This window comes from Psittacula echo (assembly GCF_963264785.1).
Source record: "Psittacula echo genome assembly, chromosome: 3".
In the NCBI taxonomy this organism is placed as follows: Eukaryota; Metazoa; Chordata; class Aves; order Psittaciformes; family Psittacidae; genus Psittacula; species Psittacula echo.
This window is the reverse complement of record NC_137736.1, coordinates 84,636,683-84,663,663: the sequence shown is the minus strand read 5'-3', so window position 1 is coordinate 84,663,663 and position 26,981 is coordinate 84,636,683. Positions and strand designations below refer to the sequence as shown.

At 41.9% G+C, this 26,981-nt stretch overlaps 1 protein-coding gene across 1 annotated transcript in view; it reads right to left on the bottom strand.

Annotated features, from left to right (window-relative positions):
• Window positions 1-907: 907 nt before the first annotated feature.
• KLF12 (KLF transcription factor 12) overlaps window positions 908-26,981 on the bottom strand; it is a gene marked incomplete at both ends in the record, with an annotated part of 247,794 nt that continues 221,720 nt past the window's right edge. The window contains 2 exon segments of the mRNA XM_080612449.1: window positions 908-1,089; window positions 18,240-18,397. Of these exon segments, the coding sequence (XP_080468575.1) occupies window positions 908-1,089; window positions 18,240-18,397 (340 nt within the window).

Here is a 26,981-nt window from a genome sequence, read left to right as displayed (position 1 = left end):
GTCGTGGGGAAGAGAATGCCTGCATGAAAGAAAACTGCATGTTGAGAATTGAGTAGTAGTTTTTAGATGTGCTCTTTCTACACAAATCAGAAACGGTTCTAAATAAGTCCATGGTGAAATATAGATACTTATTATTGTACTTTCAGCAGAGATGCTGCTGCCCCTTGTTTATTTTACAGACTTCAACAACAACAACAAAAGAAAAGAAAGGAAAAAAAGATAAAAAGAAAAAGGTTAAATGGCTGGTGTCCTCTAGGGCATAATGACAATTGCGGTACAATACTGAAATGCCACCATCATTATTGTAAAAGGCTGCTCAAGCGACCCTTCAACCCTGACAGTGGGACCTCTCCAACAGAATCTTCTTGCCTACTCACATGCAGCTTGTCTGTAGCACAGCTCAGGCGTAATGATGACCACCAGCCAGATGGTATTCAAAATAAGGGGAAAAGATGGGATAATAAAGGTCTAGCGGTCTTGCTTTCATCTTCAACATCATCATCAATTTGTGGTGTCTAATCCTCCAATCAGCAGTGATTTTTCAGGAACAGAATGTCTGACAGCTGAGAAACCATACAAGCTATAAACACCTTTTTGTCAAAGGATGCAGCATGTAAAATAATGCCCATTCCTGTAGCATTTCGGCTGCTATTTCCCAGGTGATTGTGATGACACTTTCAGGGGGTAGCCATGCTGAGGGGCAGGCTGGGTTAACTTCAGATGGTGTGGAGAAGAGTGGCACTTCTTTTCCTGCCTTTTTTTAATAATTTCTGTTACTATGTTACGTTACATACATCAGGGGAAGCCCTGCCTGTTAACACTGTAGAGAGAGACTCAGCCCTGCTGAATTCACTCCGGGTAGTTAAGAGACCCAGCTCTTAAACTCGGCTGGAACACGTAGCGTTTCTCAAACCAGCATGTGCCTACGGCGGTGGAGCGCCAAGTGATCTGAGCGGGAAAAGCTGCGGTCACAGTCTGCACACTTGAATGGCTTCACTCCTGTGTGCTTGCGGTAATGCCTTGTCAGTTCGTCGGAGCGAGCAAACTTCCAGGTGCAGCCTTCCCAGGTACATTTGTAGGGTTTTTCTCCTGGGAAGAGACAAAAGAAAGAGGGGAGGGGGGGAAAACAGGTGGTGACTTCCCCTTGTTGCTCTTAATCCCCGCAACCCCCCCTCTGCACGCTTCCCATGAACACCCACTGCCTAGGGGTTGCTTCAGGCCAAATTACACAATTACGAGGTACCAAATCTGCTGAATATAAGGAAAGGGCCTGGACATTTATCATTCCTGTGGCATTCACATGACTAAGAAAATCAACAGGATTAAGGCAACAATATAGATCCTACCTTGCAGGGGTGATGTGGGGATTAACATCAGGACAAAGGGATGTATAATTATTCTCATCATTACCATACAAGTTTGCTACCTCCACCTTGTCAGGCTACACTTTCTCCCAAAATGTCCAGATTACCCAGTATTTCAGCAACTTAACACACGCTGACACAGACTTCCAATTATTTGTATGAAGTTTATGAAGGTTTCTGATTGTATGTGCAAACAACACTGCAGCACATTTCTTAGTAAGCTAGTAAAAATTAACTACAATTTCCCAGTTAAACATAAAAATTCAATCTGTAAAATGTCCTCTATTTATTGCACTGATTTTCAGTAAAATTAATTTTGCATGCAAGATGTTCCCAGGAACAGTGCACAATTTTCAAATGCAGTCAGCCATGAGACTTGCACAACACTGTTCATAAATTACTTCAATGTGATCAGACGGGTTAAGTGTAGATTTTTGGAAAATTCCACCCTCTGCTTTTTATTTAAAGGTAACCTTGATGGCCCACATTCTGTGTCGTATCATGTCAGAGGAGAAGATTAATACAGAAAAACTGTATTTGGTGCTTTCACAAAGCAAACTGCTATAAACCCCCCATTTTGGCCATGTTTGTAGGCTTTACTTATTTGTGATTTCTATCACCATCCTTCAATGTCTGCATGCTAAATGCTCTTGGCAGTTACCTTGATCCCACAGTCGAGCATGCATCAAAAATGAGGAAACTGTGTGAGGTCCGTATGTATCCTCTTCTGGTGTGTTAAAAATGACTTTTTACCTCCCCTTCCAAAACCAGCTAATCACAACCAGGACAACAAAACAGCATCTCTGCAACAACTGTTTCCTTCATCAGGCACAATCATTTCTCAGTTATTTATTATCTCTCATGAATCACGAGCAGCTTGCAAGAAACTACTTCAATTACATGAACCAGTGATGCAACACTTGCTTTGTTGTAGGCAGCACCTCTCTCCGTGTGTCTCTTCAAAAATCAGTAAACATTTTGCTGAGAGCCCTCAGTTTCAAAAGAAAATTCCCAAGTAAGAGTATCATCACGAAGTTCAAACAGCCCTGAAAAGTCCAGCTAAAATGGCCACGGGTGCCTCTGTAAGGAAATCGGATGCTGTACAGGCATGTCAGCAGGTTTGTCAGCAACATTTGAGCTTTCTGGGTTGGTACCTTCTGTCCCATCTGGGCTGTGCTGCAGTTTTGATGTCAGACGGGGGTGGGAAACAGTTGCTGCAAGTTGAACCCAGCAATCTAGGCTCCAAGGTGACCACAGCCCATAGCTGTACCAGCAGCAATTTAGACCAGATAATTTTATAGTACTTGTCCAAGCACAAAGCACCAAGTAGTGTACATTGGGTGGCCACAGCGCTGGGTGCCTGGAATCCGGCAGCTGCTGTGAGCTGGACAGGGACAAGATACTTGGCAGATGGCAGGTTGCATGCTCTTGCCAATGACACAGCACTATAAAATGTGCTCAGATTTGCCACCAAACTGCCTTACATACATCTCCTTGCCACAAACAGTTGGTGTGGGGCACTGTACAAATATAGCAGTACCTCCATCCAATTTGGCAGGTCTATCCTAACAGTCTCATCACATCAACCAAGTGGAACGTCCACCCTCAATGTACTTTTAAAACTCTTTTTGTTTAAACTCCATGCTACTGCCCCAGTTGGTTTCTTTGATTACAGAGACTCCCAGAGCAAAGCATGGGGATATTTCTTAGCCTCCGGATTCTCATTTAAAAGCATCTGAAATTCTAAGTCTCTTCTACCACATAGAATCATGGATTCATTTAGGTTGGAAAAGATCAACTGTTAACCCAGTACTGTCAAGTCCACCACTAAACCCTAAGCACCACACCTACAAGTCTTTTAAATCCCTCCAGGGATGGGAACTCAACCACTTCCCTGGGAAGCCTATTCCAATGCTTGACAACCCTTTTGGGGAAGAATTTTTTCCTAATATCCAATCTAAACCTCCGCTGATGCAACTTCAGGCCATTTCTTCTTGTCTTATCTCCTCTTACATGAGAGAAGAGACAGACTACACCTCACTACAACCTCCTTTCAGGTAGCTGTAGAGTTCAATAAGGTCCCTCCTGAGCTTCTCCAGACTAAACACCCTGAGTTTCCTCAGTGATTCCTCATCAGACCTATTCTCCAGACCCTTCACCAGCTTTGCTGACCTTCTCTGGACCCGCTCCAGCACCTCAGTGTCTCTCTTGTAGTGAAGGAGCCCGGAACTGAACACAGGATTCAAGGTGCAGCCTCACCAGCACAGAGTACAGGGGAACGATCACTGCCCTGGCCCTGCTGGCTATGCTATTTCTGATACAGGCCAGGATGCTGTTGGCCTTCTTGGCTGCCTGGGCACAATCTGGATCATGTTCAGCAGCCATCAATCAGCACCCCCAGGTCCTTTTTCAAGAGCAGCTTTCCACTCTTTCCCAAGCCTGTAGCATTGAATGGGGTTGTGGCCCAAGTGCAGGAAACAGCACTTAGGATTGCTGAACCTCAAAACAGTCGCCTCAGCCCTTGATCCAACCTGTCCAGATCCCTCTGCAGAGCCTTCCTAACCTCAAGCAGATCAACAGCCCCACCAACTTGGTGCTGTCTGCAAACTTACTGAGGGTGCACTTGACCCCCTCATCCACATCATCGATAAAGTTATTAAAGATATTAAAAACATCCACAAAATCCTTCCTCTTCAATAGCCCCCTTGGCACACAAAAAGTCAGATCTTCTTTCGCTTCGTAGAAGACAGAGAACAGAATGCAGGAAGGGATGGCTGGTGAAAGAAATACCAGAAATGGTTTGTCCATTAAACTAGTATCACTTCAGGTAAGAAAAAAAAGTTAGATGATGGAATAGCATGAGTGAGGGTCACTTGACTGGAGTTCCCAGGCATTGCTTCCAGCCTCCCTTCTCAATGAGTCCTGCTTACCCAGCCCCTATAGAGCTATGTGAAAGAGACAGGACTAACCACATTCCTCTCAAGCTATTTACACCACTGAAAGAATATCACTCTTACAGGCTCAACCTAAGAAGACCTTTCATTATTTTCAATTAAATATGCATATAGCATAAGAAGGTAAAAAACAACAGGCAAAGCAGCATTACTCTGGAGACATTCACTCATACATATCTGAAAAAAGCCACTGTAAAGAAAACTGTGAAAGACAGGATTTTTCATTAAGATTATATAACATTTTACACATACCTAATTTTTAGGGGAAGAATAGTATTACTTCTTTGTTAAACACCTATGTTACCTGTGGATGGACAGGTGCTAGGAAGAAAATGTTCTTCATAGGCAACATTAAACTAACTCTTAACCTTTTGTTAGGTCATGAAGACTGACCACTTAGTTTATAAAGACCAGAAGATCCAGGAGTTGAAAGGATGGAGAAAGGACCATCAGGAGCGGAATTGCTTAGAGGACGGGAAGCTGATGTCAGGTATCACACACCAGATTTGGCTGATGCACGTGAGCTGAAATTCTCAGCACAATCAACAGAGAGAAGCTGGACCTTAGCAGGGCACTCCAGAAAGTACTGAGGAGGTGGAAAAACTAGTTTGTTAACTGGAAGAAACTAGTATCAGTGCTTATATATCTCTATATATTTCGATTTCAAGGCTGGATTGCAGTGGAGTTGAACTCAAATACTCAACTATTTTGACACTTCAGACACTTCTGCCTCTGTGCGAGCACTCGAAGCTCAAGTGTCTAAGAAACTCTTGGGTTCAAAGTGTGGGCACATTTCGGCTGCTTCGATGGCTTGGCAGCCATCGGAGCACGGGTGCAGAGTTACTGTCACACAATCAGACACTTGAATTCTCATTCAGCATTAGGGAGCAAAAGCAGGTGGTGCGAGTCTTGCCCAGGGTACAGGAAACATGGGAATGAAGAAGACAAAACAGCAGACAGTTTTTGAAAGAGATCTGTAGAAAAAGACTTCAGAACCTGCAGCAATTCACAAGAGGAGAAAAAGAAAACTGCAGGAAGATAAAGCCCCCATTAGTTCAATCTTCCGAATCTGTACAGTTTTAGTCTTGAAGCTACCCATTTAAAAATAAATGTCTGAAGCTGTGAGCATTTTCACAGGAGTTTACCCTCCTCTGCTTTTGCACCTGTCTTTAAGAGCCCTATTGTTTGTCCTGAAACCTGACAAAAAGATCCCAAAACACAGAGAAATTGTATTCTGATGCTATTCTGCAGCTTTGCCTTGCAATGCATGGACAGTGAAAAGTATGCCATGATAGGCATTTACATGGATCAAGTGGGACCCTGGAGCATGAAAAATTTCTTGCAAACAGTTCCCTGCAGAAAATGAGTATTTTCTATTGTTTGAGGAAGTTATTTATGAAGTTTTAAAGGTATTACTCAACACCCCAAATAAAACTAGTGATTTTTTAAATCTTCTATTAACAGAGCCTTCCAAAACCTTGCCTTTTGTAGTCCAGATGCTACATACAAATCAGTATAATTCCTTTTATCATTATTTTTCTTACCCTATCATGGCTTCTCTCACTTAAGAACATAGTTACAACTGTTACTCATTAAATCTCTCCAAACTCAAGCAAATATGAATTAATAATGCTGAAGAATGACCACTGTTCAGTCAATCCTTCCAAAATTTTTCACCCTCCCTACAGCCCGTCTTCCCCTTATTGATGTACTCTAACATCTTGAAGATCAATCACCCTGATAACATCCACATATTCCCTGAAACCAAGCCTTATGTAGGTACCAGCAGTAGACCACACCATGTAACAGATGGCAGGAGACCATCTCCATCAACAGATGAAGGGGTCTGCTTTACCCGTGGGCAGAATTTCCCATGTGGTAGGTTCCTTGGCAGTTATTCTCTGCCCATCAACTAGCTGGTATCATGGTATTTGACACCAGATGCTTCAAAGACATGCACCGCAAAAAACCCCATGTAAATAGTTATGGGTTATTCTGGCAGAAGGGAAACTGCTCTGGAGCTTCAGGAAACAGAACCTGGTTTGTGCTCCCTAGGCAAGGAAATTTATTTACTGGAAGTGCAGATGCTGTATGTACTCCCTGTGCACTTGCAGCTCTTTTCATTTGTGCATTATTTAAGCTTCATTTATTCATCGGTTTAACAGGCTCTTGGCAACCATGTCATTAAGCAACAATGAAGTAATGCCATCTACTACCAGGACAGAAAACACCCCAGTGATCAAGTTGTAAACCGATTTCTTTCTCTGGTATAAACTCACCCCTCTCCCTGCTATTACAACTGAGTGCCATGTCCCTTTTTATTTGTGTCCTCTTCAGACATCCCCATCTATCCAATTTTTCTACAACATGGAATTGTTACTACATTACTTCTCTGTAGCCCCTTCCTGCAATAGTACTCAGCCTTTTGAAACACTGGTAACATTTTTATTCCAAATAAGAGTCAATTAGAAAACAAACACAAAGAACTGTTCAGAGGTACAGGTTTAGCCACCCAATCAGATTTAAACTCTCATCACCCCATAGAAGAGCCACATGCTGAAATTCTGCTTTGAGAAGGACAAAGTTAGAAAAGCGCTTGGAAATGAAACTTGGTTTATAAGTTGGTATAGTGTTTCTATTGGGAGGGTGGGAGCACAGAGGAGATGCTGTCCCTCACTCCATTCACAAAATGCAATGGGTTTGAGTCAAACTTGCACAGCTTAAATGTAATCCTTCATAAAAGTCTGTCTTCATAATAGCACCGTGTAAGAAATATTGTGTCCACTCTGCAGGTAGGAAAAAAAACACAACGAGCATCAGCAACCTTCCCAAAACTGCAGAAAAAGTAAAACAGCAATGCTATGACTTACATATTAGGAACACCTCACTTTCTGCAATGAAACTGCTAGATCTCAGTTCCACCCCTTTAAAAGTCTGAAAAATTTTCAATAATTTTGATACAAAAATCCACTTAATTATTTGTCATTTGAGCTCTCTGTTTCCAAGTTACTGATTCACTGTACCTCTTTGGTGAACATAATGGATTTGATTTTTGTGTTTCAGCAGTCAAAATATGCAAATGAAGTATCTTTCTGGGAAGAGATTAAAGTTTTGTATCAGTTGAGCAAGTCTGGCAAAACAATTTCTACAAGCAGAACAGGAACATACTGTGCTGCCTGTGACGTGTCTTGAAATACAGGTTTTTTCCTTGTTCTTAGTCTGAGTTAGGCAAAGCACAGGGACATCGTTTCTTCATGTGAAAACTGGGAACAAAACAATTTCTTCAGTTCAAAAATACAGTGACACCCACCACTCTAAAACAAGAGACAGAGCTTGATTACTCTGTTGGCACCTCTTGAACTGATTATTTACAAGTTCAACTTCTGAATAATTCAGGTGTGAATCCTTTTCCTAAATCACACCAAACGGATTATCTTTTCATTTCACTGCAGTGCTGAGCTTGGGTCCTGTTTGCCATCCTGGCCCTTTTTCTCCCTCACTCTACAAGACCAGTACAAGTTCAGCAAACTTATCTCTTTCCTTCTGATATTCTTCCACATGCCCCTCTAGGTATACAACTGCCTCAGTTTGCCACTATTTTAATACAAACACCAGCAAAAAAGCCTTTGTGACCAGACTCAGAAAATTAAATTCCCCATCATTTAATAAGGCAAACCCAGTGCATCCCATGTGTGGTGACAGCCCTGTTCTGTCACCACACACACAAGAAAGAAACGGGGGAATGCAAGAAACTTCTCTTCCATGTTCTCTAGTTACTGGGCTTCTGCACGGATACTCTGCCCCACAATGGGACACACCTAGTACTATGTGAGACAGAAATGAATTAATGCTCTAAGACAATACCTAAAGGATGCCTACAAGGAATCTGGAGAGAACTGGAGAGAACCTTTTTACAAGGGCATGTAGCGATGAGACAAGCAGGAATGCCTTTAAGATGAAAGAGGGGAGACTAAGATTCGGTATTACAACAGGATTCTCTACTATGAGGGTGGTGAGACACTGGAATGGGTTGTCCAGAGAAGCTGGGGATGCTCCAACCCCAAGTGTGTTCAAGGCCAGGATGGATGGGGCTTTCAGAAACCTGGTCTAGTGGAAGGTATCCCTGCCCATGGCAGGGGAGTTAGAACAATCTTTAAGGTCCCTTCCAGCCTAAACCATTCTGTGATTCTAAGACAAGGATTAGTTACATGCATTTCCAAGAGCATTGCTGATGTGAAATTCTTAATTCCTATAAAACCAGAAAAGTAATTTTTTTGGAAATGTCAAAGGCCCCTTCCTGTGCACCTGAGTCCAGGAGCCAGACCTCATCCCACCAGTAGATGACAAACAGCGTTTTATTACCCTTCCTGATAAGTTTTTCCTGCGTGATGAAGTACCCCTATAAATATTTAGATACACATTAAGTGCATATATATACACTTAACATATATATTTTTTGTACATATATATGTAGTGGAAAAACGGCATGAAGTTTTCTTCTTCTCTCCAGCCACAGCAAACACATGGGTCTATTAAATTTCCAGTGATGTGAGGAAGGCTGAGATTTTGCCTTTTACGGCAGCCTGCACTCACAAAGGTAGCTGGGATAGGTGATGCAACATATCCATACTTCCATCCGCAAGCAACTGCACAGAGGGTGCTAGCAGACCTGCACACTATTTTATCTCTTTCACTGGGGTGCTGCAGGCCTGGGTTTCAGTCTGGCCCCCCCAAATAAAACACACTTCCATCACTGTGAACTGAAGGGAGACACCAAACAAGTGATACTTCGTACTCCGTCTGCCTAGGATTTTGCTACCACCACTCCTGGATGCTCCAGGGATTGCTCCACCATGCTCACCAAGAGCAGTACTGATGTTTCCCAGCATTAAAGTTAAACCTTCCACTACCTGTAAAAAACCAAAACAACAAACTAGCTCCCACATAATTAAATAAATAAAACCTAAGAGAAACAACAAAAAGGCTCCAAGGGATGTGCTCTGTCTCACTCAGTTTTATACAACCGATTGTTGCTTGCAATGTGCTAGAAGTCATTCTCAAGCAGACAGATAATGTGACCAAGATCCCACTACATTTCATTTCCTATGTGAACAAAAAACACTGAAGTCCAGAAAATAACCCCTCATCCTACACCTACCTAAAGGTGTCATGTTTTCACTTTCCCACAAACTAAGAAGGCTCTGTAGCATTTTCCCAGTTTTCTACTTACTTATTTGCAAAAAGAGAAGATTGAAAACACTAGCTTTCAGGTTCTACCTCGTTTCCTTTCAGCCATGTAGAAAAGAAAGCAGAAAAAGAAAACCTCAACAAAACATTAAAACAAACGCTTTTGTGAAGCTTACTTGCAGTTCTGAGCATGCTCCACTCTCAACAGCTGTGTTTCCAATTGAAGGCTGCACTGAAAAGGACAGGGTGGGCACAAGTGACTCCAGACACACTTACCAAAAGTGGTATCATCAGTAACGGGCATTTCAGTAGCAAGTTACTATCCTGTTCCCTCTGCTGGGGACTGAGCGGGCTGCAAGTTAACATCCTTGGAAACCCTGTACTGTGTATTTACTCCTCCACCTCTGGGTGCAACATCTGGGAAAGTGTTTTGGAGGGAACAGTAAAGAGGTCTTTTTCACCTTCATGCCACTGCAGGGCTACACATGGTAGACCACAATTGTGCCGGAGACCTTAGATGAACTGCAGTTCTTTGGAGGTAGAATATTAAGTACTAAATGGTTTGCTTAGAGAAAACTCTATTCTGCATAATGAAATTATCATTATTCCCTTGTGCCACACACAGACAAAACACATATGCACCCCGTATTTACAAAGTCAAGGGGCACTGCTGGAAATATTTTTCATAACCTAGAGACTGAAAGTAATCACAGATGCAATTAGACTTGCTTTCCCATCAAAGTTCCTTGGAATAACCACAAGGGCACTCTTCCATATCGGCACAGCATCAGACCTACAATGCAGAGGAATGACTCCCCGTGTGTAAGGTGAATTCAGAGCTCACAAAATGCGCCAGAAATGAAATCATTTAACTTTCCACAGAGCAGCTATTGGAATAGAACTGGATGTACAAGCTCCTTGTGGTATGGACACCTTCCTGAAAGTAGCTGGACTTAGATAACTATCTCACTATTCCCAGCGCTTCCCATTTCTACATCTCTTTACTAGGCTGTGGTGGCATTGGTGAGCCCGTCTGTGTACCCTGGTACATACTGCACCGTCAGACTTCTGCTTTTAAATATACTTCTGTCCTGAAATGTGAATCCCGCCACATCAATGGGAATAGGCTGAGGCTTCAGCTGAGGCTTCAACAGCCCCATTTGTGAAATAATCTGCATATCTTCTAAATAGAAACTTCATAAAGAAAAAGCAGAAAAGCCAGAAGTGAAAACTTCCATGAAATGTATGGTTTCTACATAGGAAAGCTCTACTGTTTATTGAAACTGGCAGTAAACTTTAAACACTAAAAGAAAGTATTTCTTAAAAAATAAAAGCGTCACCCAATACAAATAGAACCTCGTATTTTACTTAAAGCAAATTAATTTAAAAATTGGCTTTGTTTATTTAAATTCCCCACTTCTGGAACAGCACGTGAACCTGCTGTTGCAGCTTTTTTCATCCGACAGATTTATGTGGAGGAGGAGGAGGAGCTCTGGGATAAGGACCTAGGAAGCACGTAGGACCTGAGAAAGAAAAGCTGGGCTTTTGAAGAGCAAGTGTGTAGGGCAGGTGACAAAGAGGCATTCATTTTAAAGTAGGCCAAAAATCTACATAGTTCAAGTCAAATCCAGAAGGATTATTTAAAAAATGTTGCTTCCTCCCAATGTTTACCTAAAGAAGGGATTACAAACCTGTAAATATCTCCCTGGAACTTAGAGGTAGCAAAAGGCATTAACAGACCTTAAGAAAACAACAGGTAATTAATGGAGTTTTAAAACCTACAGAGCAAAAATTACTTTTTTTGGTGGTTCTGACTTTTTAAGTCTGCTCTGAACTTGCTTAAAGTAAAATGTGAACAAAGAGTAATGACAGGGGCCCTTTCGTATTAAAATAATATATGGAGCAACAGTGAGTGAGAGGAATGTAATGTTTGAAAAAGCACAGACTAAATAAAACACCCATGCATCCATTAGCCCTCGCTCTTCTACGGTGGTGTCTCAACCCAGCTATAAAAGAACATTTTGTGGAGGGAATGCTGTCATTTTCTCAGGTAGAAAACTGTACTTCTGAGATGTTTACTGCCTCCATATAATGCTGCTGAAGACCACCTGACACTGACAAATAGGCTTCATTACGTCTGTGGCAAAGGTATTTGCTCTCATCTCTCAGGAATGATATAGGTGTCGATCAAGGACAAAGCACCAAACACAAAAATATTCATTTGGCCTGGGGGCTATATTCACCTGCCTCTAAGTGCCTAACAAAGCAGTCGCATCCTCTGAAGCAGTGGCACTGAGAAGAGTGATTCAGACCTGGTGCTGGCTGGGGCCCACGGATGGAAACCGTGCAGTCCAGTATCTGAGCCCCACAGAAAGTGCTCTGGTTACAGCTCTTGCCCTCTTCCACTCCTCCACGGCAGAAACAAACCCATGGCGGTGGCTTTATGATGCCCACACTCATGCATTAAACCCATTCCCACTTCACACCAACCGGAAAGTCCAGGCTTTTGTTGCCATTGACCCCAGAAAGCCACTCCACCATGTTTCAGAGATTTGTAACCAATTACTAAAATAAGGTTGCACAGAAATACAGGAAGCTGATTACTCCTACAGTAAAAGAAAATCCTACAGAAGTGTGAGACAGCAAGCAATCTCTTCTGTACCAGATGCTGTAAAATTATGTCCCACATAACCTTAAAGCTGGCATCTCTTTCTTTATGGACTTCTTCAGGATGATTCATGCAGTGTTTTAAACTCCCTAGGCTTCTCCATATGATACTGGTAACCACAATGAGCTAGAAACGGATTTAGCTGTGAGGAACTTCAGATGTGAAATCCAAGACGAATCAGATTTCCCTTTAAATGTCCCTGTAGTTAGTTAGATTTCTCAGGTCACAGTCCCCATGCTCAGCACCCCTATGGGACACATTCACACCACCCAATGTACTCTGCATACTTACGAAAAAGGTCTTTAAATCCCCTCCATGTGTACTATTACACATTTCAAGTCTGTGCTCTTTACCAGGGCTCCTAACAGACAGCATAATTTGCCTCTTCAATTTACATCATACGCCTCAAATTTACATGCTCTCCCTGTTAAAGACGAGACAGATGATGTCTGTGAAAACCTGACTGTGGTATGCAAAGGTTAGCTTTGGTACCAATAGGATCGTCACTCAGCTTAAAACAGAATATTGCACACTCGGATTTGCAGACTAAGTAGCCTGTGGATGAAAAGTGAAAGTAGTTTTTAGCCACATGTTCAGGCAATGGCACAGTTTGTCCATGACCAGTTGCACCATAAGACGTGTGCCCAGGGACATCACTCACAGCCAGCAGCCACTGGGTTTCTGCAGTGTCTCTGCTGGCAGCCAGAACCTGCCTTCTTTTGACAATGACGCTTTTATTTTTTTAATGTATTAAAACAAGGCACCTGAAATCAGTATTAATAAAAAAGGGTTTGTCTGGTTTTCATATGACCACTGTTACCTATCCCAAAGGTGTTTTCACTTCCTAATGTCTCCTTTGTGCTGCTATAGAAAGTATCCCGAAGGGTTCTGGATGCTCGCTCTCTTTTTCCTTCTTCTTTCACTCTGTCCTCTCCTCTTTCCATACACACACTTTATCTACAACTATTATGCTGATTGAGGTTGTAATGAAATGTGTTATTTCACCAGAGACTTAAATGCCTTGCATTCAACTTGATAAATGGTATGACTGCAAAGCTTTGTCCTACTGTCCAGCTTACAAGCCTATTTCCATTATAGTTACAGATGGCTGAAAAATAATGACAAGTGAAATTCTGCAGGGAAACTGCAAACATTTTTGACTGCTTTGCAGCTTTACATTAACATTTCAGGAATGTCCAGCCAACTAGAGACGAGGCCAAGATGTATGTGCTCGATTTTATGGCATGAAAATATCTGCCTGCTTTTTGCCAAAATAATGGATTTAATGCATTTTACAGTTTTTACAGACCCGTGATTTCCAGTTTCACCAACTTCACAGATCAATTATTAAAGTCTATTTTTTATAACCCATATCAGCCTCTCAAGAGAAGGCATGATCTGGCTTTTTTATTTATATAAAATTATCCGTTTTCATCATTTCTCTTCAGATGGAACAGAGATCTTTAGATCTTTCACAAACCAGGGTTCACAGAACAGGAAACAGCAATTCATTAATATAAAGTTAAGTATTTTTAGAATGAATTTTTTATGGGGAAAAAAATGAAACACAGTGGAAGGAACCAGTATTAGTCTGCAACGCTCAGCTGTCCTACTGAATGCGTCAATGGCAACTTTAATACTACCTAACAGGCCTGAAACAGCCATTACATAAATATGCTTGTTTCCCTCTCCATCTTCAAAATGAAAGCAGCAAACCGAAGAAGGTGAGTCCCAACAGGACTTCAGGGGCACAGACTTCACAGGGAACATCAGTTAACAGCTCTGCCCATTCCTGGAGCTGACACCAAGCACCTGTGCTGAGCTCAATGTAGACATATAGAGACCAACAATGCAACCCAGGGTTGCTGGTTTTCCCATGTTTCAAGATTACTCATTTGTAGTCACACATTAGTAATTTTCTTTAAGTTCACTGAAGCAGAAACTAACTCAACACAACTCCAGTGAGCCAATTTCTCATAGTTTCTCCTTGCGGAAAGAGTAGATAAACCTGAGCTGCGAGATTGCCTGCAAGCCCCGAAGGCTCTCCATCACACCCGATACCTCCCGATAGCTTTATCTGACGATTTGGCAAAACAGCAACAAGAAGCTGATACTAGAAAGAGAAATTTAATACCAATGTTTGTGATTTATGAACTGCTCGAAGGAGTACAGGTTTCACTTGCAGTTCTAGTTGGAGAGGCTATACGTAATTCAAGCTCGCCCCCCAGTGGACTCCGTGCCCACACCAGTACATTAAGTTTTGAGGACACCAGTGAGAAGTATTGGGGAGCCAGGGCACAGCATACTTAAAAAAACCCCCAGGAGTTACTCAAAGAGAATGAAAAGTTAACCTTCTATAATATTGTTTCCATTCTTAATTAAGAATAAAAGAAGTATAATACCTTCCAACCAACCACGTTATTCATCTTGTCAAAATACTACTTGTTTAAAAAATAAAAAGCAAAATACCAAGCTGGGGGGAGACTGGATTGAGAGCAGCCCTGAGGAGGACTTGGGAGCGTCGGCTGATGAGAAGCTCAGTATGAGCTGGCAGTGTGTGTTCACAGCCCAGAAAGTCAACCGTATCCTGGGCTGCATCAGAAGAAGCGAGACCAGCAGGTCAAGATGATTCTCCCCATCTACTCTGCTCTCATGAGTCAAAGATGATCAGAGGGCTGGAACACCTCTTCTATGGAGACAGGCTGAAAGGGTTGGGATTGTTCAGCCTGGAGAAGAGAAGGCTTCAGAGAGACCTTATAGCAGCCTTCCAGTACCAAAACGGGGCTCACAAGAAATCTGGAGAGGGACTTTTTACAAGGACATGTAGTGACAAGACAGGAGGGAATGGCTTTGAACTGAAAGAGGACAGATACAGATTAGACATTAGGAAGAAATTCTTCATTGTGAGGGTGATAAGACACTGGAACAGATCACCCAGAGAAGCTGTGGCTGCCCCGTCCCTGGGAGTGTTCAGTGTTGGATGGGGCTTTGAGCAACCTGGTCTAGTGAAAGGTGTCCCTGCCCATGGCAGGGGGGTTGGAACTAGATGACCTTTAAGCCCCTTTCAACTCTAACCGTTGTATGATTCCATGATTATTTTTCCTCCTGTATCCAAACAACTGTGAATGTTTTAGTGGCTATGCATATACAGTAAATAGGAAGAAGAAAAGTTCTCAAGCACATTTTGCTTCGGTAAACAATTGCCAGCAAGATCAGCCTGCCTAAAATAAAATAAGTCTATATTACACAATGCTGAGTTTCTGTGATCTTTTCTCAGAAAGCTTCCTACTGAAACTTGCTCACCCTTGCGTGCATAGCTGTCATACTTCATTTATACTTATCCGAAATGGCACTAATTACTGTGGGTCATAAGTGAATAATTAACTTCTTTTGCCTGAAGCAAAAGTAAAGGGCAAGATAAAAAAAGTAAGATGAGATTAATACGTAACAGTATGCTCATGGCCAATGCTAAATGTAAGTCTGAATCCACCAACTTCTTAAGAAGACCTGAGAAGTGTTCCGTAAAACACATTTAATTTTAACTGCATGATACAGATTTTCTCACTGGTTCCATCAACTAAATTCAGTGCTCACTTTCTCTCTAGACTATACTTTACTTCCTGCAGGCATGAAGACATGACAGTATAAAGCAGTTAACAAATGACCATTTAATGAAGTTTTTCTATTTAATATTATTTTTCTTTTCTCCCTGAAGGAATAAACTAACATCCAAAATGACTGCAAAATATTTCAGGCAGATGCCTTTTGGGGTGGGGATTTGTTTCAGCCAGTTAACAGCCCGGTAGGTATCTGGTCTTCCTCTATATTCAGCAGTGAAAGAAGAGCACCTTTGCAAGCCAATCTCTGGGCCTACCTGAAGAGGGAATAATGTGCCCCAGAGGTGCCAATCCTTCTCTGACTACCCAGAGATCCCAGACAGATAGCATAGCCTAGACACCCAGCTGCCAGGGAACCAAGGTTGGGGAGATGCATCCTATGATTATGGCAGGTACAGAAACTCCCTTCATGCTGCTGGACAGTTGCAGCTGCAAAAACCGTAATTATCAACACCATTTCAAGCCTTCAGTGCCTAGTTTTGAACACCCTAAGTGTACAGTCTGAGATTAAGACGTGCAGATGATCTAACACTGATCTTGGCGCATTACTTGCAAGTTCTGGTCTGCCATAAGATCGCTAATGAATTAACAAATGAGATTCTTGGTGTTTTAAAAAGTCACAGCAGAGAAGAGCCTTCTGTATTTCTGGGCTAACATGGGTGTGACATTTCTAAGGTTGCTCACATCTAGTTTTGTAACTCAGCTCTTTAACACAATGCTTGCTTATAGTCCTGGGCTGGTTACCAGTCTTGCAGGCTAGAAAATAGTGACCTCCCTGTGATATAAATATGTAGTAGTATTTTTGGTTCAAACCAGTCTACTGTTTTCATGCCTTTGCTGGGCTCTCTGCCTTCTAATCTGCTACAGCCATATAATGCTCAAAGGATGACACAGGCAAGAACAGGAAAATCACTTAGAAATCAGGGCAGGGGGAAGGAAAGGAACAGAGCAGGGTTAGATTGGGATAAAGGAAGTAAAACAGGAATAATAGAGAACGAGGTAAAAGGGTAAGGCATATAAAACACATTGGAAGGGTAGGGGATTGAAGACCACACTGAAGATGGGGAAAAGAAAGGAAGAAAGAAAAAGAATTAAGACAAGACATGATAAATCAGGAAAGAGGAGAAAGTACAAGCATTAACGGGAAGGCATGAAGAGACTAGAATAATTGGCCTGAAGAGAAACGTAATGGAATTCCCAGATTGCCAGAACATTTCTGCTGTTTAAGGAAGGAACTCTTCTTACCTTACAGAAATTGATTTAGTAGGGGGTATTAAGATGAGCCTTGTTCAGTATTCCTCTCAACAAAAGTCCTACCAATCAAAAGACATATTGGAAAGAATGACGGAGAAATGGCCTCATTTCTCACAGAGAAGCCATCACTAAGTTTTTTAAAACAATATCTCATACTCTTTAGAGTACATGACACCACAGCAAGTGCCAGCAGATTCTCAGCAGAGAACAACAAGCTGGATAAATACAATTTTTTCTTCAAATAGCTACTAGAATGCTGAAGAACATTAGGAGCAGAGGGATCAATAAATTTAATTTAAGCAAATCAGCAGCAGAGTAAGGAACAGCACTGAGGCTCAGAGTGCTCTGTCTACTCCCTTTCTAGCCATTTGAGCAATGCCCTCTTAAATTGTTCTTGATGACTTCAAATCACTGCTCCTGAATTCATACACAATAAAATTACAACAATTACATATCATTGCTTCAGCTACCCTTACATGCCTGTCATGTAGACTAGTAACAACCTTTAAAGCTAATAAGGACACCAGGTATTGATTCAGGGTTAAGTATTACCATCACTGCATGGGACCCAGCTCATGTAGGCACCTCTCCTGCACCTCTGTTGTAGGGACCTAGTGCAACCTATTCTCATAAAGTGTCTGACTTCTTTCTGCAATATGTGGTAGGTGCCTCTGCAGCCTCCAGAAAAAAATACTGAGGTATTCAAGTTTACATTTGAATTGAAGACATTTAGTGGCACTTAGCGTTCAAGGGCTACAGCTATAAAAGCAAGTAGCAGCTCAATAGGAGTAGGTCTTTAGAGTAAAAAAAAAAACCAATGGTACTGAAGAACTATGTCCACACTATATGCTCTTCTTGAGGGTTTTCTTTGGACTAGCTCTGGTTGGTCCCTAGCAATCACCACCCATTGTTTGCTGAAGCACAGTAGGTGTGTCACTGAAGGCCACTTTTCTGTTTAGTTTCATCTGAAAGGAGTCTGGTTTGTGCTGACACCGCTCTTGTCCTGAGAAGTGGGGATGACAGGGGAGTTCAATTCAAAAGCACTCTCTTGATCTGCACCAGACTGGACATCTCTTGTTATTCAGCTACACGCCTTTGGCTCTCAGTGTAGGATGATGAGTTCAACAGGTCCAAAATTAGTCAGAAAGGAATCTGCTTGTCTTAACCATGGTACACAGTGACAGCAAAGTCTTACCTGTGTGCGTCCTTCGGTGAGCCTTCAGGTGGGAACTTTTTGTGTATACTTTGTTGCATCCCTCAAAGTCACACCTATGGATGCGCCGCTTCCTGGAGTCTGGAGACTCAGACCTCCTCTGACGCCTTGTGCTCTCAATACTGAACGGTGAAATTGAACTAAAAACCAGAACAGAAACAAAACAATGAAGCAAGAGCATAGTGTGCGTCTTGTGTCCCAAAAGATCAGCTGTAACATAGCACCATGCCAGAAGTGACCTTCATAATTAACTTTTTCCTTTTCTACCACGTAGTCCACAGCACATATTTGAAACAATTTGTGCTTGAACTAAAGCATATTCAATAACTCAAGTCTTGATTTACATGTGTTTATTGCTGAGAAAATACCACGATGCTTGAAATACTACTCCAATAGTGAAGTAGCCTGACTTTATCTTGAACTTGGTTTCTATTTTATATGTGTCCAGATCCAAGCTCACTGAACCATGCTTTCTAAACATCTTTATATATAGCCTCCATAATTCCTCTTTGACAGGTTTAAATAGATAAAAATCCAGAAACCTTTTATGAAAAAGTGTTTCCAGTACCCAGCTCTGGACCATGGATCCTCACATTTGGCCAAACACCTGTTACTTGCTTGCATACAGATTGCCAACAGATCTAGATCACCCCTCATTCCATTTCCTCATTTAACAATTCTCAATCTATCACCTGCAAATCAATGAATTTTATTTCCTTTTAGACAACTGATAAATAAAAAGTTTATTAGCACAGGGCCAAAGGACAATCTCCACAGAAACGTGAATGCTCATCAAAGATACTCCATTTACAGCAATGTCCTAAGGCCCATCAGTTATCACAATTTTAAGCGTTTAAAAATATCATGTTGAAGTCATGTTGCTTAAGTTTCTAACTACTGTGTGTACCAAGTCTGATACCTGAAGGAAGCCTGCTACAACAGTGTACTTGCCTTGGTTAGATAAACTTGTCTCATAAACTGTTACCAAGCTGGTATGCCAAGATCCAAACCCTCACTGACTTCCATGAATTATATTACCCAGCTATAAATCGTTATTAATCGATCTCCTTATCAACCCCGTCATGGTTATACTGCACAGCAGTCACGTTCACCTACAGTTATACTAGCCTGTTTAGCTACTTTAAGTGCTGGAACAACACTGGCCTTCATCAAGTTTCTGGGGCTTCCCACACATTCTTGGGTTCATTGACATTCAAGGTAAATGATCTAGAGATTCATCAGTCAGCTGGCTTTTTTAAACGCTTCAGATGAAAGTTCCCAGCTCTCCTGAAAGAATTTGTGACTGTCAAATGAAAATGAATGTGAGGAAAAGAAAGTAATCACAGAAAGAAGTAAGCACAAAAGCTTGGGGAAAGCTGAGATACTGAGAAAGGCATTTGAAAGAAGCACCAGTGTCGATGCATCTGCTGAGAAGCTCCTGTGTCAATACCAGTCTGCAACCTTCTGTTACAATAGCTGTTGCTGCTATAGCTATAGCTGTTTTGGCATAAACTGCGCTTATAGACATCTCCAGAATTTGCTGAGGACTATTTATACTGGGTTAAAACTTTGCATAAAGCATCTTGCACCATTTGACTTGCATATGATTTGACTGATGTTCCAATTCTCTGCACACAAATCTTTAAGCCTTGAACTAATGGCACTTGAAATCATGCATTTTTCTTTTTGTTTAAATACTTTTACAGTACAACCCTAATTTAAAGCATTATTTTAGAAAAATGGAGTACCCTCTTTCTGACAGCCCTCTCTCTAACACTTAATGTATATTCTTATTTCACCTTCAGGCAAAGAGATTTTCCAGATTAATTATTTTTGTCTGTAATGACTATGTGTGTTAACGGGTGTGAGAGGAATTTCTAAAGTGGAGAAAGAAATGGACAGAGTGCCATAATATTAACATTAACTAGCAAAAAGTAGTCCCCAAGAGAGTAAGACACATCAGCACTTTAACTATGTGACAGGAATATAGATATGTTTAGCTGCCACAGAAATGGCTTAGTAATTGCATTTAAGCATCTGGGCAAATAACAGTCTTGGGTTAGATGATTCACTGAGAATGGTCTTGCTACTCTAGTCTTTTCTTTAAACATCTAAAATAAAAAGCAAACATGTAAATCAAATCTTAAAGCTCAATACTGAAGGCACAAAATCCAGGGTTCTAGACCAGAAAAATCTTTATCTTTAAAAATAAATATTTGTGCATAATTTTTCTTGCATGTGATTTACGAGCTGTCTTAAAAGCCTATTTTGTAACAGGGTGTTCAGATCCTGGATAGTAGAGCTCGTTTACATGGGAGGAGGATCAAGCTTGTAATGCTTCTGTAATTCCCAGCCTCGAGACAAAATGAAGCTTGAGAAGAGTCAGCACCTTGTAAAAAGCTCTTTGTCACGTACAAGAAGGTGACCTCATTGCTGGTAACTGCTCTGTGCTTTCCCAGGAATTTATAAGGAGAGGGTGGCATAAAGGAGTGCCAAGAAGGTGGCACATGATCAGTGCTGTTGCTTTTTATCTGGATTGCTCCCTCTTTCCAAAAGCATCCTATCTATTCCATGCCATGGAAAATAACTGAATAAGCCACAGAAGGTGATGTGCATTGCCACCAACCCTGAGTGAATCTCAGGCATCACTTGCTCAGTGAGCTGAGGAGGGGGGTACTACTGTGAGCTGGAACCAGAAAATGTAACCACATGCATTCCCTTCACAGCAGCGCAGGCTACATGACAAACTAGCCAGCAGAAGAGACTCACATGTGGTTTAAAACCATGTAAAATAAGTAACTGAAAAAACCCCAGACAACCACACAAACCATACCATAGCAGCCTCCCTTGATTCCAAGTGGCCCTCACCGTCTACCCAGAGTGAGGACCTGGAAACACATCAGCAGCTGAGAGCTGCCACAATGCCCAAATGAGGAGCTGCCAGTGCTCCTGTTATTGGCCAAGAACTCAGGGAGCCTTTAAGACTTAAGGTGGGGTTTAGCAACAGGACTGATACTACAGGTAACACCCCAGAGAAACTGCAGGATGTATCAAATTACTGCTGACACATCAAGTTTGAGAGATTAACAAAGAAGAAAACAGTTCTGGCCTGTCAGCTTTATCTTTATTTATTTGCAGTTCATTATTTCTAAAAGCAGTGTAATTTCTATGTTAGGGCAGAAGCTGTTATACTAACAGAAATCATAGGCGACTGCTGGTTGCTTCCAGAAGCAGCTGCAACATCTGTAGTTCATAGGGTGAAATGAATGAAACCAATGTAAGCATTTAGGGTGACTTACAGAACTTCAGCTGTGTTATTTCCAGCTACAAGTGAAAACATGCATCTTTGCAACTCACACATGGCCAGGCACTTGTCTCTCAGACCAAAAAATAAGTCTGCAGGGTAAAACAAAAGACTGGGGCTTCACCAGTAGATGGCCACCAAGTTCTGCTGAACATGATCTGCGCTGCATGCAACAGGGATTATAACCCTGGTAATGCAGGATTACTTCCTCTTTCTATGAATGCTGCCCACAGCCTCCTACAAGTTTCACCTCTGTTCTACACACAGCCTGTGAAAGGCCCCTGGCACACTCAGTAACACTGCTAAAAACACACGTAGCAGGTATTTTTATACCAGTCCTGTGTTTTCTGAGTGATACACAGAGCAGAACTGGCTGGGGAGGACAATGTGTTTACTAAAGCCTTGAACTGTCTTCAGTGCTACAACATACCAACGACATGCCATGTATGCGGTGACAAATCACTGCACACTGGCTTCTCTCCATAAGCAGCCTGCTCATGTGCTTTCAGCTTGTGGCAAACAAGTAGTGTTACCTTCATCCACCAAAGTATGAGCCTCCTGCTCCTGATGGCCTCCCACCAAGACAGAGAAGAGCTGGCTGATGTCGCATTTTCATCCTTGTGATTGCCACCTTTACTCTTCCTTGGTCCCTCTGCTATGAACTCAAGACTGTGTGGCTATGTCTTCTGCCTGCCTTGCAAAAGACCTCATGGAAAACACACTGACACATAACCAACAGGTATAGACCAGCATGTGTCCCAAGGCCCCTTCACCATACCATACATCTCTACAGCATTCAGACTGCATTACCTTCCTCCCTAGTTGGGTCCTGTAGTTAAACAAGAGATACATGACTGCACCTTAACCATAGGCCATGGCTGTTGAAAATAGAAGCTGACTTTATTTTGGGGTGAGACCCAGGCACACATCAGCAGTGTCCCCTTCACTATGGCTACCATGAGAAGGAGAACCAGACCTGGCTCAGCCCCGTGCAGCATCTGCTCAGCCTGGCCAGCGCGTGGCCCCCAAGGTGGGCATAACATAAGCTGCATCCCTCTTGCGCTTCTCAGGCTCTGGACTATTGAAGGATGTGATGGCTAAGATGGCATACCAGGACAGTGCTGCTCCAGTTGCATTTCCTTGTGTAGGTACTAGCATTTGTCTGATCCTGCAGCAAGCCAGTTCAGGGATCCACACTGACAAAAACTCAATTCTGCCACCCAAAACCCAGACTCAAGCAGCTTGCTTCCTTTTGCTGGTTTCATTCCCTAAATAGTGAAGTCTGCCAAGTACCTGCTGACACATGGGAGCGGATGGGAAACTGTGGTCAAGCGGTTAGGGAAGTGTCATAACAACCTTCAGTGTCAACTAGCTGTGATTATCACCAATGCCGCAACTTCCATGGAAATAAAGGATTTGTATGAAGAAATCAAGAACACAGACATGAGCAAGCAACACAAGGAACAACTGGAAAATCCACCTTCCACTCCACAATGAAGCTTCTTCTTGTGATACTTGCGTATGTAACACACAAAAATAAACACACGAATACATAGGCTGAAAACAAAAACTGGGAGAGATTACCATGCTAAATACTTAGGAGGTGACAATGTGTCATGGCAATACAGAATAGAACCAACATTCATGTCTCACTCTCAGGCCAATTTTGGACATCCAAATATACACAGGTTTTGTTTAGAAAGGAAAAGAATATATAAATATACAAGATTCAAATATACAAACAGTGTGTAAATTTAGCAATGTGAATCTTTAGTTCATGAGACATGCAAAGCTTCTGGGCCAACCTTGTCAGTCACAGTAACTAAAAGTGCAGGCAAATGAAATAAAAGAAGAAAATTAGAATATAGCATGTCTGCATTCAGATGGTAATGAGAAGTGGAAGAACATCCTTGGAACTCTTGCATTTGGTAGGCATTCAAAGGGAACACAGGCTGCAGAAAAAAAACATTCTGGGGTTTTGGCTGCTTTGCATTTACAGAAACTAGAGCTCTTAAATATATAGCTATGGGGACCAGTTGAGCTTTCTGCATTATTTTTTACATCTTGGCTTTTGGATTCAGTGGTGGGACAGGGCCCCTCAAGCACATCAAGCAGCACACTCACATCAAGCAGCACGCTCATGCAAACCCACAGCAGCTGTCAGTCGTCCTCTGGGTGAGGCTCACAGAGCAGCTCCACTGTCCCAATGCCTTTGCCTGGCTCCTCTGGCATAGCAGCATATCTCTCATTCAGGGAGCTCATCTCACTTAAGATATCCTCTTCTTTCTGTTAAGATCTTCAAGTTTCAGACGCTAACAGGCATGACACAGGTACTCTGTGTGTTTTGAGAAGGGAAATTGAACCGCATTTCCCAGTTTCCAGCTTTCAATTACTTTATTTTGTAGTAACTTTTCACAAAACGTAATTTCATTTTCTGACAGTTGGTATAATGTTCCCCTCCCTCTCAGGATATTGGTGAATGTATCCTACACTACGTATTAAACCATGAAGAAATAGCACATGGATTATTTTTCAGTACCATTTATAAAACTTCACCTAGCAGTGGGATGCCAAAATCATACTATACGAAAACATAGTAGGGTTTTTTTCTTTAATATGCTTAAATATCAGTGTAATCTCCTGATACAGTCTTCCTCTCAAATATTTTCTTACTGCTTCTTTTAATACAAAGTTTGTCCTTTCTCCTGTTCACAAACAGATGCACATGCATACATACATATGTATTTTTTCTCCTCTTTGATTCTTAGATTCTAATTAATGTTTCATGAAAAGAAAACATCTGCCTTAGGAATGTTAGACATTAAAACATATCAAGCAGCACTTCGGGTGATCATAAAAAGAAAATATGTACTACTTTTTTAATAGCAGTAGTTACTTCAATCTGTGTGCTTTTAGCTGATGTTATACTGGAAATTATACTTTTTGTTGAGAAAGAAAGGAGGAATTTGGCAGCGCACACAAACAGTACACACATTAAGTGAGAAAATCACATGGGTAAACAAGATGCAGATAAAAGATGATTCGAATGCATTTTGTTCAGAAAGTGCCTCAGCTGGAAATGCTGGGAAATCGCACTGGGAGCAGAGGGGAGTAGGAGCATGACAAGTTTGCCCTGTGCTCTGCCCTAGGTGTCTGCTGGTGTCTGCTGCTGAAGGCAGAGCCGTGGGCAAGAGGGTCCTCTGCTCTGGCTCTGTACAGCAGATCTTGTGCTCTTAATGTTCCAGTCCTGGGCAGTCAGCAAATGATATACCCTGCACATCTCTGATTATGACTTTACCCACAGCATTTATTCCGACTCAGACAAGCTGAAGTTACTTGAGCTGTTGAACTGCCTTGCAATACCTGAGTGTGTTACAAGATCTCTCTGGCTGTGGTGAAACTGAAAGCATGACTATACATGAAACAAATTTCTGGCAGAGGAAAAGAGCTTTGGGGCCCAGTAGAAAAAGCCTTGTCAACCACAGAACACCTTACCAAAATTATCCATCACCTCTGTTATCAGCTGTGTTAAGCTGAGACATGAGAAAGAGACAGTTGCCTGATCCTCCTGATCCATGCTTGTGCTGTGGGATCCTGGAGCACTTTCCAGATTTTAGGGTAAACCTATCCTGGGGTGTATCCAAGCTCCACACTGAGATGAGACCCAAGTACATGCCCCATTCTTCTCTTCCATGTTATTCCTGTGCTGGGTTTCCAAGTAAAGGAAGCTGCACGAGAAAATCCTACAACATGCTTTAGCATGCGCCCAGATCTGGAGGACTGAGACTGCAAAGCACACTTCTGATAGAGAAAACTGATAAATCAACCCTATGATAAACTCTGAGATGATGCTTAAAAAAAACCCACACCAGAACTTTCCATGTATTTTTACCCAAGGAAATTTTACCCTGGAGAGTTATTGTGTAAAAAGCCCAAAGGAAGTACATGTTAAATATTTTGCATGTGTTAATTATATTGCCTACATAATTAAAATGCTTATTCCTGGGTTTGGGGAAGTTTATGGCTGTATGAAAACAGACCCTGCTGTAAGAACCACAACCTGGGCCAGCCTTACTCCTGCACAACTACATCCAGCTGTAACCAGGCATGGGCAACAGCAGCTCCCAGACCAGTGACACCCCCACTGAATTGCTAGGCTGCTGCTTAACAAAGTTGTTTTTCACACTTCTCCTAAAAGAGCAGGACGGACAGAGCTTGTTTCTACCTGCAAAAGTTTTAGAAACATCTGACAGTAAAGCTATAATGTTTTACACATGGACAAAATACTTCCGGTAATACGAAACACAGCTCTGCTTCACTGCATTCTGTCTTTTCCTTGGTTTGGATAGATGGACTCACAAAAGGTGAGATGCTTGTCCCTTAGATTTTGCCATAGATTTTGAGGTGACAAATGACAGCAGTTTTTTAAATCTGCTTAGGAGATATTTTTTTTCTATCGAGCGCAGCATACAGAAGATGCAGGGCTGCATCATCGACAGTCTAGCTCACTGGGATGGCTGAACACAGTGCAGACTGTTCTGGGTGGTGAAGCCCACATCAACACCTCTTTTTGTAGCATGCTACATTACACAGAATAAAGAGTAACAGAAAAACTCAGCTGGGAAGGGACCTATCCACTTTCTGCTCAGCAGGTTTAACTTCAGAGCAGTAACTGCTCATGGCCTCATTCTTCTGAAGTCTGAAAATATTCAAGGATGGAAAAAAAGCATCTCTCTGGGCAACATGTTCCAGTGCTCAGCTACACTCATGTTCTAGAGGGAGTTTCTAATGAATGCTTGCTTTTTCTAAATAGTTCATACATGAATGTTTATATTCATAAATACACTTATACGCACATTATAATGAAAGATCATGAGCTAAGCCTGAGTTTCTTTCTGTAAAAGAAAAAATTAGCTTACTGTGCTTTAGCTCAATGATCTTCCAAGCTGAAGTCGAAATCTAGGAAAATAAATAAACCTCAAGCAGTGGGGAAAATGCATCTTCACAATGAATTTGCAGGTGGAATGAAGTGCACAAGCTAAGCTTCTTTGGATCTGAAGACAAAGCACTGTATGTCCTCCCAAAACCAGGAATAGTTCCTGAAATCCTGTATGTCAAACATTTGATACATACTAGTTCAGGCCTGGGAGCTGAACTTGGTCTAACAGAGAAAGAGCATCTGACTTCGTTCGCTCTTTCCAAAGCTGGCAGAACAGCAGTGATCATTCACAGGCTCTCTAATGCACCACCCATCCTAACACTCCTTCCAGACGGAGGCTGAGTCAATGCGAAGTCTGTTCTTTTTTGTTCCCTCCTAAACAGAGCAGAAAATTGGGTAACTGAGCACCTCCAACCCAGCTTTGAGAGCACAGGGCCATGCTTTTTACCTTTCCAATTCATGCTTTTCTTTCATGTTTTTC